This window comes from Squalius cephalus (genome assembly GCF_949319135.1).
Source record: "Squalius cephalus genome assembly, chromosome: 21".
In the NCBI taxonomy this organism is placed as follows: Eukaryota; Metazoa; Chordata; class Actinopteri; order Cypriniformes; family Leuciscidae; genus Squalius; species Squalius cephalus.
The window spans coordinates 3,913,091-3,928,593 of record NC_137142.1 but is presented as its reverse complement, the minus strand read 5'-3'; the positions used below and the strand labels follow the sequence as shown (position 1 = coordinate 3,928,593).

The 15,503-nt window shown below is 38.2% G+C and overlaps 1 protein-coding gene across 1 annotated transcript; it reads right to left on the bottom strand.

The window, feature by feature from the left end:
• Window positions 1–10,254: 10,254 nt before the first annotated feature.
• On the bottom strand, window positions 10,255–13,532 carry olig3 (oligodendrocyte transcription factor 3; the record flags this gene model as incomplete). Its single annotated transcript, XM_079856340.1, has 2 exons — window positions 13,475–13,532; window positions 10,255–11,287 (listed from the first exon to the last, which is right to left on the bottom strand). The coding sequence occupies exon 2, from the start codon at window positions 11,026–11,028 to the stop codon at window positions 10,255–10,257; it is 774 nt and encodes a 257-aa protein (XP_079712466.1). The 5' UTR covers window positions 11,029–11,287; window positions 13,475–13,532.
• Window positions 13,533–15,503: the final 1,971 nt, after the last annotated feature.

Genomic DNA, 15,503 nt, shown 5'->3' with positions numbered 1-15,503 from the left:
TATACTGTATCAGCGTAGACAGCGTCAGTCATTATAATCTGAACACACATATACTGTATCAGTGTAGACAGCGTCAGTCATTATAATCTGAACACACATCTGTATACTGTATCAGCGTAGACAGCGTCAGTCATTATAATCTGAACACACATATACTGTATCAGTGTAGACAGAGTCAGTCATTATAATCTGAACACACATCTGTATACTGTATCAGCGTAGACAGCGTCAGTCATTATAATCTGAACACACATATACTGTATCAGTGTAGACAGCGTCAGTCATTATAATCTGAACACACATCTGTATACTGTATCAGTGTAGACAGTCAGTCATTATAATCTGAACACACATCTGTATACTGTATCAGTCTAGACAGTGTCAGTCATTATAATCTGAACACACATCTGTATACTGTATCAGTGTATCAGCATCAGTCATTATAATCTGAACACATATCTGTATACTGTATCAGCGTAGACAGCGTCAGTCATTATAATCTGAACACACATCTGTATACTGTATCAGTGTATCAGCATCAGTCATTATAATCTGAACACACATCTGTATACTGTATCAGCGTAGACAGCGTCAGTCATTATAATCTGTACACACATCTGTATACTGTATCAGCGTAGACAGCGTCAGTCATTATAATCTGAACACACATCTGTATACTGTATCAGTGTAGACAGCGTCAGTCATTATAATCTGAACACACATCTGTATACTGTATCAGTGTATCAGCATCAGTCATTATAATCTGAACACACATCTGTATACTGTATCAGCGTAGACAGCGTCAGTCATTATAATCTGAACACACATCTGTATACTGTATCAGTGTATCAGCATCAGTCATTATAATCTGAACACACATCTGTATACTGTATCAGCGTAGACAGCGTCAGTCATTATAATCTGTACACACATCTGTATACTGTATCAGCGTAGACAGCGTCAGTCATTATAATCTGAACACACATCTGTATACTGTATCAGTGTATCAGCATCAGTCATTATAATCTGAACACACATCTGTATACTGTATCAGTGTAGACAGCGTCAGTCATTATAATCTGTACACACATCTGTATACTGTATCAGCGTAGACAGCATCAGTCATTATAATCTGTACACACATCTGTATACTGTATCAGCGTAGACAGCGTCAGTCATTATAATCTGAACACACATCTGTATCCTGTATCAGTGTATCAGCTTCAGTCATTATAATCTGAACACACATCTGTATACTGTATCAGTGTAGACAGCGTCAGTCATTATACTCTGAACACACATCTGTATACTGTATCAGTGTATCAGCGTCAGTCATTATAATCTGAACACACATCTGTATACTGTATCAGCGTAGACAGCGTCAGTCATTATAATCTGAACACACATCTGTATACTGTATCAGTGTAGACAGCGTCAGTCATTATAATCTGAACACACATCTGTATACTGTATCAGTGTAGACAGCGTCAGTCATTATAATCTGAACACACATCTGTATACTGTATCAGCGTAGACAGCGTCAGTCATTATAATCTGAACACACATCTGTATACTGTATCAGTGTAGACAGCGTCAGTCATTATAATCTGAACACACATCTGTATACTGTATCAGTGTATCAGCATCAGTCATTATAATCTGAACACACATCTGTATACTGTATCAGCGTAAACAGCGTCAGTCATTATAATCTGAACACACATCTGTATACTGTATCAGCGTAGACAGCGTCAGTCATTATAATCTGAACACACATCTGTATACTGTATCATTGTAGACAGTGTCAGTCATTATAATCTGAACACACATCTGTATACTGTATCAGTGTATCAGCGTCAGTCATTATAATCTGAACACACATCTGTATCCTGTATCAGTGTAGACAGCGTCAGTCATTATAATCTGAACACACATCTGTATACTGTATCAGTGTAGACAGCGTCAGTCATTATAATCTGAACACACATCTGTATACTGTATCAGTGTAGACAGCGTCAGTCATTATAATCTGAACACACATCTGTATACTGTATCAGTGTATCAGCGTCAGTCATTATAATCTGAACACACATCTGTATACTGTATCAGTGTAGACAGCGTCAGTCATTATACTCTGAACACACATCTGTATACTGTATCAGTGTAGACAGCGTCAGTCATTATAATCTGAACACACATCTGTATACTGTATCAGTGTATCAGCGTCAGTCATTATAATCTGAACACACATCTGTATACTGTATCAGTGTAGACAGAGTCAGTCATTATAATCTGAACACACATCTGTATACTGTATCAGTGTAGACAGCATCAGTCATAATCTGAACACACATCTGTATACTGTATCAGTATAGAGAGAGTCAGTCATTATAATCTGAACACACATCTGTATACTGTATCAGTGTAGACAGCGTCAGTCATTATAATCTGAACACACATCTGTATTACTGTATCAGTGTAGACAGCGTCAGTCATTATAATCTGAACACACATCTGTATACAGTATCAGTATAGAGAGAGTCAGTCATTATAATCTGAACACACATCTGTATACTGTATCAGTGTAGACAGCGTCAGTCATTATAATCTGAACACACATCTGTATTACTGTATCAGTGTAGACAGCGTCAGTCATTATAATCTGAACACACATCTGTATACAGTATCAGTATAGAGAGAGTCAGTCATTATAATCTGAACACACATCTGTATACTGTATCAGTGTAGACAGCGTCAGTCATTATAATCTGAACACACATCTGTATTACTGTATCAGTGTAGACAGCGTCAGTCATTATAATCTGAACACACATCTGTATACTGTATCAGTGTAGACAGCGTCAGTCATTATAATCTGAACATACATCTGTATTACTGTATCAGTGTATCAGCATCAGTCATTATAATCTGAACACACATCTGTATACTGTATCAGTGTAGACAGCGTCAGTCATTATAATCTGAACACACATCTGTATAATGTATCAATGTAGACAGCGTCAGTCATTATAATCTGAACACACATCTGTATTACTGTATCAGTGTATCAGCGTCAGTCATTATAATCTGAACACACATCTGTATACTGTATCAGTGTATCAGCGTCAGTCATTATAATCTGAACACACATCTGTATACTATATCAGTGTATCAGTGTGTCATTATAATCTGAACACACATCTGTATACTGTATCAGCGTAGGCAAAAGGAAGGCACTGATTTCTAAACTTCATGCAAATTAGTCAACAAACATTTTGAAAAGGAATTTAAAAATATATATATGTAGCGCCAAATTTGTCTGTCAGCATTTTATACAGTTCTTTATACTTATCTCAACCCAACTAGGGTTGGGAATCATAAGACATTTTACGGTTACGGTTCCAATTCTGGTTCTGCCTAAGGAATCCTGTTTATATAAGTACATTGATTCTCTAGTCAGGTGGTTGCAGGAAAAGTTGCGTGTGTCATTTCTGCACCACTAGTGGCACCAAATGGAACTGCAGCTTCCCATCATGCCCCTGATTGGATGTACAGTTACTCCCGCCCCCAAAGTCCCGTCATTTGTGAAGTTGGACAGCTCAAGTGAGCAACATTTACAAAGCACCTACAGTTCAACCGACTTATATAGTTGTATCTAAACATTCAACTGGAATAGGAGAAAGTATTCAAGCAACTTCATTAAAACATTTACACAATGCACACTTCTTCTTCAAGTGAACCCTGGTGACCCAACATCTTACAGAGCATGTTCACCTCATGCTCCATTAGCCACGGCAGCTTTCAAGCATGTGTCGGACTACAATTTAAATAAACAGACATCCGTTGATCACACCAACTCCCTAAAACCTCCCTCTCTGTGACCAGAAGGCCGGGTGCCGTGAGGACCTCGCTCGTTGGCGGTTGACAATCAAGGACATTTCGTTTTCGGCAATATCAGGGCAGTAACATTCTCCCAGGGAGTCCCTTATCCATAGGCTACTGGCAGACAGACAAACACTCAGTGACAGCCATTTATGGCCAACTAGTGAACGCCATCTGTCAGACACAGTAGGAGAACATTACGGAGCACAGAACTGAGAGCCTCGCTCTTTTATGTTGTCGTATTTAGAGTAAAAAGGGATGCCAAATGCTGACTTGGATGTTGTAGATTGACTAACACAAAAAGGATCTGCTTCTCTGTCATTTAGCTCCAGGGTTTGTGCTTTCTTGCTAAGTCTGTTTAGCTTGTAATTTGGTTATCCGCAATGAAGTCCATCCAGGATGAACACTGAAGAATTATCAATTTAAATGAGGACATTATGCTTGAAGTTTCTGCCCTGTAACGGAAGAATGACGGTGTTGTAAACGGGTGATATGATGCGCAAAAGTACTTTGAATTAATAAAGCCGCTCCAGGCCAGTGCAAACGGTGGACTGATTTCCACATAGCGTTTTAAACATACACTGTAAAAAGAAAAAAGAAAAAAAAAATCTAAGAAAAAAATATTCTGTCTTTCTAAACGTTTTAAATGAAATGTGTTCCTTGCAGTTTCCTCATATTAGTGGTATTTGCAAGCAATGTCTGAGTGAAAATTGTTTCTGCACCATTTTTTCCCAGTGTACCATAGTGTGAACAATAGCAAACGTGGACATTGCCGCTTTAACTGCACAATTAACATGCAAATGAGCGGTGACACTAATGGCTGTTGCAAAACGCTCTTATGATGGAAATATGCTTTCTGTTTTGGCTGTATGGGATAAACATTTGTCTATGAAATCAGCTGATGACAGGCCTTAGGCATTCCCCGGGGGCAGCGCAAAATGGCTCATGCACCTGCCACCTAATTCAGCCCGGGACATGGACTAGAGTAACTGGCAGGCATAATGAACTGCATTCATCCTGTCAGCAGAGTCAATAACTTATCCCCTCAACTGCTTTTGTTCTAGCCGAAGCTTGCGGGTTCCTCCGATGTGCCCCATGCCCTTATTCAACTGAAATTTATTTTCAATTGCAGCCCCCGGTGTTGCCCGGCACAAGCCTGGCTTTGACGGGACTCTCTTTAGCCCTGGGCCTGGAGCATTGTTAGCGTCCGCATCTATTGTTCGAGACCTTTGAGCGGTCGGATGGTAATAAGGCCACTCTCGAAAGTGTAAAATCTCAAGTGTTTCCAGTAACAGGTGTGTCCACTGACGAGGACTACCCATTTGTCATGTGTGGAAAGAAAGGCCTCCACTTAGCGTAGCTGTCTTTTGGACAGCGGCCGCAGGGAAATTACCCGGGAGCTTGGGAGACTCTTCCAACCCCGCTTGACCCCTCCGAGTTTACGGCTGGCAATCTGCTGCCTTCGGTGGACTGAAGCGTTTGTGCTACATTAACTGTGTTTTGCATCAGTTGAGAAAATGGGTGCAAGGATTTTTCGACAGGTCAAGTCCGAGTGTAAAATTTCCACATTTACTGCTAATGTGTTTGAGGTATGCTTAGGTTTAGGAGAAAGGGTAGGATTATAGGATTATAGGTTTTTGGGGTAAGGCTTGAGTTATGGTTAAGGAGCAGAGTTAACAGTGTAACGACAAATGTTAATTAATGCACATACTTTAAATGCAGCAACAATAATAAGTGTATCGTATCACATGGATAAGAACATAGTAGGCTAATTACATACAAACCTCTGATTTTGAGGGATTTAATTCAAAATGAGCAGCTGAGCTGAGTTTCGTTAACCCCACCATTGCTAACCTGGAAACGTGCGGCATAGAAAACTATCTCACCTTTGTAAAAAGGAGCTGCAAACAAACATGTTATCATAACAATCAGAATGGTTAATGAAGCACCAGCAGGAAATGAGTTTATTAACCACCAAACTGTAATTAAAGGAAACAAAGGGAGAGGCATGGAGCGAAAAATACCATGAGGCGTTTAATTTCCTTTCGAGCGAGTGTGTGAGAATTGCTTTGCGCAGAGCTCTCATTGGCTACATCAGCGGTCTCACAGATGCTTTTTTGGAAGACATAACACATAAACACAGACTTTGACAAATGACAGATTCTGACTCCAGAAGCGCAGGATAGTTACCGCATGCTGCTTTCCATTTTGCTAGCCTGCAGCTTAGGCACTTTTTGGAACACAAAACAATCTAGAAGCAAGAATTAGACAGACCATAATATACTGTAGTAAAGCCTTCTAAGTATTAACCTTTGCCAACTAACTGTTTGCACCAGATATTAAAGTCACCATATTATTAATACATATTGCAGTATTTATTATAAATTATTTATCTGTGCATATCGTTAATTTTTTTTTTTTTTTTTTTATGAATATGTCGTAGAATAATAATTATATAATTTCCCCTCCCTTCTCTGATGACACGTGCAATGGTGCGTGGGCGGGACAACCTGTCAATCAAATGACATCGAACAATAGCAAACAAAAACCATCATGATCCAATCAATTGCCCGTGTACAAAATCAAGCCTACGTTATAACCTATGTCTCAATAGGAAAGAATAATCTCTATTCCATTTCATGACGACTTTATTGATGCCTCAGCTCATGTGGCGGATGATGAAATGACCAGGAATCATATCGCCATATCAGGCCTATCGCAGAGACATTAGGGATGGGCCATTTTCACCACCAAAAACACCGGTAGCCTATCACTAACATTTTTAGAAAATATATAATGCTTTTCGAACCACCTCATTTAAATTTTGGTTGATAATTTCAGTCTTAAGTGATGTAAATGGTACAAGTTTCAGAATATTGAGCCCTTGTGCAAGACCTACCGAGTTCCGATGGCGATTGTCTGAAACTAACACTGATTGGTCAACGTCGGTTGAATCACCAAATGGTGTAGCTAAGCTTATACGAATTCAACACAAAAATGATTGTCGTTAAGCTCCACTCGTGATAAAATTGCACTCTAATTTAAATTTAATAGGTTTTTTTACAACTTTTTTTTTTTTTTCTGTATTTTTATTGATTTTTTTTTTTTTTAAGAAAATGACACATATATGCCTACAACATTATGGAAAAAAGGGGAACAAAGAGGGGGGAAAGCAATAGAAAGGGGCAAGTATTTCACATACTGTACAGTCATTGATTGTATATTACAATACTCAATCCATTTCTTCCAGTATTTTAGAAACAGGTCCTTTTTAAGTCTCAAAATAAAAGTAAAATCTTCCATATTGTATATTTCTTTAACAATTTGTCCATTCACCAAGTTAGAGGATGTCCTGGCTTGTAATAGCCTACTCTTCTTGCAAACAACATATTAACAATAATTCTCTTACTGATTTTTTTATCTCTTAAAATCAGAGTGTATAATGTTTCCAAGATAATGTTGTGAAATCTCTTGGTATTTCATATCCTAAAATCTTTTGTATTTCCATCAAAACCATGTTCCAGAAAGGTAATAATTTTGGGTAACTCCAGAATAAGTGAAGATGGTCAACATCTAAATGTTTTTTACATTTAATGTTACATTATTCACCTTGACTTGTAGGCTACACTTCACCTGGAGTTCAAAATGGAAACGCTTGATGAATCGCCTTCTTTATTTCTATAGGCTACTTAATTGTGATATGTCTTTATTCACCCTTATAGATCTATTTCACCATCTATAAAGTGATTAGGACGCTGAAAAAAATAGATAAAATTTATATAAAACAAATCTATCTAAAATCTAAAAAATCAAAAAAATAAAATTTAAATCTAAAAAAAAAAAAAAAAAACTTATTTTTTGTTTTGGACTTCTGCATTACTTCAAGCACTGCTATTTACTTAATGAACTGCAAACGTATTGTCACACGAACACTAATCATCAAGCCAGAACCCAGTTCCTTAACTTTAACGACAAATAATTCGCTGATTCTGAAAATCAGTGGATAAATGAATGCTTTGCACAGTAGAACGAATCCAATTACGCAAATACCTATTGCCAACGCGGCGTTTTTCAAGCGCGCGCTGCGTTCCCGCCATCTGCCTCGAGCCCTGGCCAGTGTTCACACACCGTTTGTAGTCCCTAAAAACAAAGTGTAAAACTAGCTCGCCCAGGCTCTTCTTGTTACTTGTCTAAAAAAAGGGGGCTTGAGCCCCTCAACGAGTTAGTTACAAAGAGCTTTTTAATCCTTCGCCTCATTTACATCCCTCAAGAATAGAGTCCTGAATATCTAATCTTCTGCATTTAGGCTCCTGTAATCCGCACGCGCTCTCTGATGTTTTCTTCTCCCATTCCCATATGAACAATTAACTTGTAATCTCTACAAACATACATTCAGCTGCTGTCTGTGAAAGCACCCGAGGGACTGCCTTTGTGTTTCGAATGTGTCCAGTGCAACTTTCTGATTTACTTCTGCCGCTGATATACAGGAAATATTCTATCATTTTTATGGATGCCAATATTTCCTTCAGCGATTTTCATTTAAAAAAAAAAAAAAAAAAAAAAAAAAAAAAGTAACAGAATAGATTAACCAAATAAAGCATCGTGTCCCTCACAATAAAAATATAAAATATAATGGTTTATTATGTTACTTTATTTAAAACTGTTCTTATTATTATTATAGGCTAATATACATTGATGTAACATTCTTTACATAATCATTATACCAATGATAAAGATTTTCTCATAAAATTAATTTTGCCGTTACAACTTTCAGAATGAAATATGTGTAAAAGTACCGTGTAGATTTTTATTTTGTTGCTATCACTGAAACCGTATTTTTTTAATTTTCGTTTACATTCAGACGGCATGTTTTATTAAGGACATCCCATCTATTTATTTTCTTTCTTTGTTTCATTCTTTATTTCTTATATATGAATTAATGGTTAAGGTGTCTGTTTTACATTGTAATTATACATTTGAGTAATATTAAATACTAGGCTATAGGGTTAGAATTAGGTTTGGTTTAGGGATAGTTGCATGTAACTTAAGTATGCTTATAGTTACTACTATATAACAATGACTCCGTAATTAATTTATCTTTATGTTGAGTGGCCAAGGCAATGATTTCTGTCTGTGACGAATTACGTTTTGAAAATTGTTTTAAGTGTGTAAAATATTTGATTGTATATTAAACGATCTTTTTATATTGCAAACAGATAATTGTCTCTATATTCAGTAATTATTTTTGATATGTAGGAACGGACTGAGCATTTTTCTTTTGTTGTAATAACTATATAAGGCACAATAAATGTAATACGCACAACATGTTACAAAATATACAAAACAAAACATCTTCTTTCTTTTTTTTTACAGCAACGTTTTATTGAAATTTCATCCAGGAACACTGGGCAATAATAAATATCTCATTTGTCAACAAGAATGTACAAAAATAAAGACCACGGCAATCTCTCTGGAATAACAAAAATTTCCCAGGAAAAAAGATCATGCTCATGCTGAAGAATTTCAAATAAAGATACGACACACTGAAGGTTCAGCTATTACTCAGGCAGACAATGGACGAATAAAAGAATCGAAAGAGAGATATCATCATAACAACACTCTAATGCGAACTAAATCCACAGTCGTACAGTTTCCATCTGAAATGCCATTTCACAATCCTTGTTACAAGGAACATGTGGGTTTCGTCTTTTCACGCCCTTTGCAGAAAGACACATGCGCGCGCCTCATCATCGTCACATCACATGATCAACAGGTAGCCTTGCGCAACTTTACCATGTTAGCCACATAACGCCTAGATATGGGTAACACTTTATTTTACAGTGTCCTTGTTACATAGTTACTATAATAACTATAAATTATGCATGAATGCATAACTCTAAACCAAACCATACCCTAATCCCATTTAATGAATATATTACCATAATTAAACTGTAACAAAGACACCTTAAAATAAAGTGTAACCGAGATTTGTATGAAAGGAGTGTCAGAAAGGAGATCCCGCATTATTATTTTTTTTTTTTTTTTGGCGGACAAAATGGTTACCAAAGTAAGCTCGCGCAAGGGGAGTGCTCGCGTTTCCAGGGCAACTTCAAACACATACGATTCCATTTCGAATAGAACGATTTACTCTCATTTACAGTGAATGTACACGGAGCCTCGCGCGGCCCCTGACATTATTTACAGTGCGTTATGCAGCACATACTCCATAACTGTACCTTACAAAGCATTACCAATGAGATCCTTGTTACAAGGACGAAGTAGAGAATTTGTAAGGGCTAAAACAATCAAACAAACGAACAGACAGACAGACAGACAGACAGATCATGCAAAGTCCAGTCCACAATGCACACTTCACTTCATCACGTCCTTGTTTTCTGTGGAAAGCCTGGTGAGTCCTGTGGAGGTGATGGGCAGGTGGGGGGGTGGAGGCACCTGGCAGATAGTGCAGGGGCACGGCAGGCCCGACCAGTGCTGGAAACTGCCCCCGAGGTGCAGAGGGGGTGCGGGGGTGCTCTTCATCAGAGAGTGCGGGGTCCTGATGGAAGTAAGTCCCGGTAAACTGGTCGAAAGCGTCGAGGAGGTGGAAGAGGACAGCGCGCTCCCGAGGAGCGGGTGATGCACCTGGTGTGCCGTGCTCGCGGAATGCGCGCCGCCGTGGCTCACCGTCCCGCAGTGAAACGCCGAGTGATGTCCACCGTAAATCTCGCCCACCAGCCGCTTCATCTCATCCAGGGAGCTGGTCAGCATTAAGATGTAGTTTCTGGCCAGCAGGAGAGTGGCGATCTTGGAGAGCTTCCTCACGGACGGCCCGTGCGCGTACGGCATGACCTCCCGGAGCCCGTCCATCGCCAGGTTCAGGTCGTGCATGCGCTTGCGCTCGCGCCCGTTGATCTTCAGGCGCAGTTGCTGGACCTCCTGCTCGGTGACTTGCTTCTTCAGCTTGTACTTGCTGCCGGAGGGAGATTTGGACAGGTGTTCGCTGGTCATCTTCTGGAGCAGCTCGTTCTGCGTGGAGGACACGGAGTTCAGGCGCGCGTCCTGCGGGTGGAGGAGGTGGTGGTCGCGGAGGAACATCTCATCCATGTCTGGAGAGGAGGCTCTGCTGGAGCTCGAGTCCGAATTCATTTTATGGCTGAGCTTGTGTAGGAGGTTGTCTTTCTCTTGTCTTGTTTTTATTTCAAGTCACTCCTGCTTGATCACCTGATTTATCCCACCGGAGCCGCTCTCTCTCTGTGTGTGTGTGTCTGTGTCTCTCTCTCTCTGAGTCGACCGAGGCCGTGTCGCCTCTCTCTCTCTCTCTCTCTCTCTCTCTCTCTCTCTCTCTGAGTCGACCGAGGCCGTGTCGCCCGGTTTTGATCTCTCTCGCTGATGAACCTCTCTCGATCTGTGGAGTCGCATCACAGGACTCAGTATTTATAGCGCTGCTCGACAGGGGCCAAACAAAAGGAGCCCCTCTATTCATAACGGTCTTGTTAGGATGACGTCCCCATTATCTGGAGCGGTGTGCTTTGACTGTCCCATTGACCAGAGGAGCATCTATTCATATTCATTGTAAGGACGCCATGGGGGGACACTTCAGCCCAGGAGCCTCCGAAACTTTGCAAATGCTTCTCCACACTTAAGAACCGATGCCGGGTCAGTCACAACACACCTTGCACCCTTCATTTCGTCTCACTGATTATGTATGCAATCACAAAATATGCATACTGTATGTTTATTGGTATGCGTCATAGTATAATAATATGTTGTTATTACTTGCGTGCATCTAAAATAATATTAACAAGCATGATTATATTAAGTAATGATCCTACGGATTAGGTGTGTGTGTGTGAACGGCTGATCTGTTAATAATGTGCATATTGTTATAATTATTTTGATATATATAAACATTGCACTTTGTCTTTTGCTGGGCCGTTTTTAAGGCCCACATACTGTCAAACAATTCAGCCGCTCTTCATTTTAAACCTTTACAATTTCAAATTTAAACCTTCAATTGAATTGCCTTAAATCTGCAGAAGAATTAGATTGGTGCCGAACTTACAGTTTGACAAATTTGACAACTAAAATTACTGATCAAGAAAATTTATTTGAAATTCTGTTAGCTGGAAAACTGTTACAAAGATATATATGTGTGTGTGTGTGTGTGTGTGTGTGCGCGCGTGTTACAAAGATTAATCCTGAATGCATATTGTCATTTTTTAAAATTCAGTATATATTTTGTTAATTTCATAATTAGTTCATCATTTCTTAACCTGTTTCATGGTGTAAAAAAGCTACATTTGCATTGCTTTGTTGTGTCTGTGCAATTACAGTTCTTTACATTAAAAAAAACAAGGTAAAGTTAAACAAATTAGTTACTATTCTAAAATAATAATAATAATAATAAAAAAAAACATTACAATGTTAATTATAATCACATGAACTGAATGAAAACAGAATTCGGTATTTAGTAAATGTAACACTTACTTTAGCCAATTATCTTTGACAAAATTCTGTAACTTTATTATGAATCTAAAAAGCAGACAAGGTGTTCAGTTATAGCAACTACAATTAATATTGTCCTTAAGTTTATATACATTTCTGATTCTGATTAATATTAACAGATATAGATTCAGCACTGATCATGGATGAGCAGTAAATGCTGTCTGACATATTTAATTATTATATGAAAAAGTGCTTATACTGATTTATGCTCACTTACTGAATATGCGTAATTGCAAGATCTTTTGATTTCATTTTGTCATATCTGGTTATGCATTACAAGCAGAGCAAATATAATTGATATATTGGTAAGATAAATATTAAATGTTTGTCTAATTAAATAATTGTTCATTGTCAGATGATATACAGACATTATGCTATACTGTTACAATGCTCTTCATTATCATCTGGTTTATATGAAACAAACAGAGTGAGATTGTAATTTTTCTTGCATATGTGGTCTCATAATTCTGAAAACAAACATAATTTCTGTGTACTAAGTAAAACAAAAGTCTGAATTGCCGGGTAATCATCAGAACATCACAGAAAAGAAAGAAAGTATGATGAGAGATGAAAAGTCCCCCTTTGAAACAGAAGTTCCCAGTTTAGTGTGTGCGGGATAAAAACAGCGTTCCCTCTCGTCGTCTCGCTGCTTTTCCACAGCAATAAAATCCCCGCATAAAAAGAGTGAAAACATGAATTCACGGCGCCATAGAGGAAGTTGAAAGGGAATCGTTTCTCATAAAGGTGCTGCAATGCAAAGAAAAGCTCGGGACTGCTTTACTCTCTCTTGGTGGCATTTGAAAGTGTAAAGCTTTGAATACCAATTGCTTGAACTGGACATATGTGAATCCTTTTTAATCCTACTAATCCTGTCTCCAAGTGTTTCTTTGTCTGTGGGGGCGACCACATAGATCTAAGTGAAAGTGTTCCTAATCCGGCCAATGTGGAAAAATGTCTCAGTGTGTGAGCGGAGGAGAGAGGGAAGAGACGGAGGGGGGGAGAGAGAGAGAGAGAGAGGGATGAGGTGGGCGATACAGGGATGTAGAGAGGCGGGGGGGGGGGGGGGGTGTGTCTCTCATTTACTCACTGCTGCCCCGAGAAGGAAACCCAAACAGCAGGACACCATCCCAGAGCCGGGACCACACTACACAAGCACTCCGGCTCACTTTATTTTGATGATCCGACATTTTACTGACTATAAGTAACTTTACATGTCAACTAACTCTCATTAGAGTATTAGTAGATGGTCTGATTAATATCTGATAACTCTTTATTGTGATGCTCCTCAACAGATATTCCACTGACTATAAGTAACTTTACAACTATTATTCTACTAACAGTCTATTAATACTCTAATGGGAGTTAGTCGACATATAGTTAGGACTAATGAGTAGTACTACATTAACACTTCAGCTACTACTATTAACTAATAAAGAAACAAGCTTAACTTATCAGTAAGTAATATCGAATTTAGGCCTAAGATAGTTCCTTATTAGGTAATCAATATTACTTAATGAGATTGGCATCATTAAGAACTAATAAATAATTATGACAACTTATAAAGAATTACTAATTAATTACTAATCACAACATTTTAATGTCTGAGATATTAGCAATTATCTTTTTTTACCTTCAACGTGGTCATAAAATTCATCACTACTTACTCAAGTGTTACCCAGTCACTCTTCAAGGACTACTTGTGATCTGGACCATTATTTTAAAGTGAAAAAGATGTTTGTAAAAAGTGAACAGTTGGATCAACTTAAAAAAATTACTTCAAATGGTAACACCTAAAGAAATTAAGTTTTCTCAACTTAAATTATCACGTTTTATCGTGAAAAACGTGATAATTTAAGTTGAGAAAACTTAATTTCTTTAGGTGTTACCAATTGAAGTAATTTTTTAAGTTGATCCAACTGTTCACTTTTTACAGTGTAGTAGTTCCTGCATAGCACTTGAGTAAGTACTGATGAATTTCATAGTAAAAATGATGACTGATTACGTCTCAGACACACGATAATGTTCTTTATAATTTGTCAGTTAGTTAATAGTTATTAATGAAGCTAATCTCATTAAGTAATTATTGATTACCTAATAAGATTACTGATTAGTTAAGCTTGTTTCTTTATTAGTTAATAGTAGTAGCTGAAGTGTTAATGTAGTACTACTCATTAGTCCTTCATTACTTCCATACTGCATACTTATTAATGACGGACCATTATTATAAAGTGTTACCGGGTTATTTATTGCCATTGATGGCTCCGTGACGCAGCTTTAACATCATTGCATAAAAGCTTCTTTAAAATGGTTCTTTAGGTTTTTAAAATGTAAGAAAAAGTGTTTCTTTTAATAACTGTTCACTGAAAGGCTCTTTGTGGGACCACAAATGGTTCTTCTCTGGCATCGCTGCGAAAACCCTCCGCATGGAAACTTTATTTTTAAGAATGAACATTTAACAATTCAAATTTGAATGTGTTACTAGTAAATTAATTGTGAAATTTACTAGCGATTTCTGAGTGAAAATGCTTTCTACACCTCTGGTTTCACAGACGGGGTTTAGATTAAGTCAGGATTAGGCCTTAGTTCAATTTAAGGAGCTTTTATAAACGTGCATTAGAAGAAAAAAAATCTTGAGACAAAACAATGACACTGATATAGTATCAGTGCAAGTTGCTTTCAGTTAAAACAGCTCAAATCTGAGACTAACTTAAGCCTCGTCTGTGGAACCAGGGGTCATTTTTAAAAGTTTGATTAGCCAGGGTTGCAAAAACAATAACATAAAAATACGTCTAAAGCATTTGCAGCTGTTCTCCAGTGGCTCTAAAGACTGTTCGCTCACTTCAGCCACACTTAAAAATCCATTGCCTTAGATATATCAAGCCTAGTGGCGTCTGCAAACAACTGAAGCTAGAGTGCCGGCTTCATCAGACGCTCAGCAAACACCAGCCATCAGGGCAGTTTTGAAGTCAGTTCCCCTAAAAAAAGTGTCCTATCAGAGGAAGCAAAGGTGCAGAGAATCACATTAACATTTGACAACCAGAAAGTGTCCAAAAACATTTAAATGCACAATATTTCTCCCCCAAATCAGCGTGCAGTCATGCTCAGTTTATTCACCA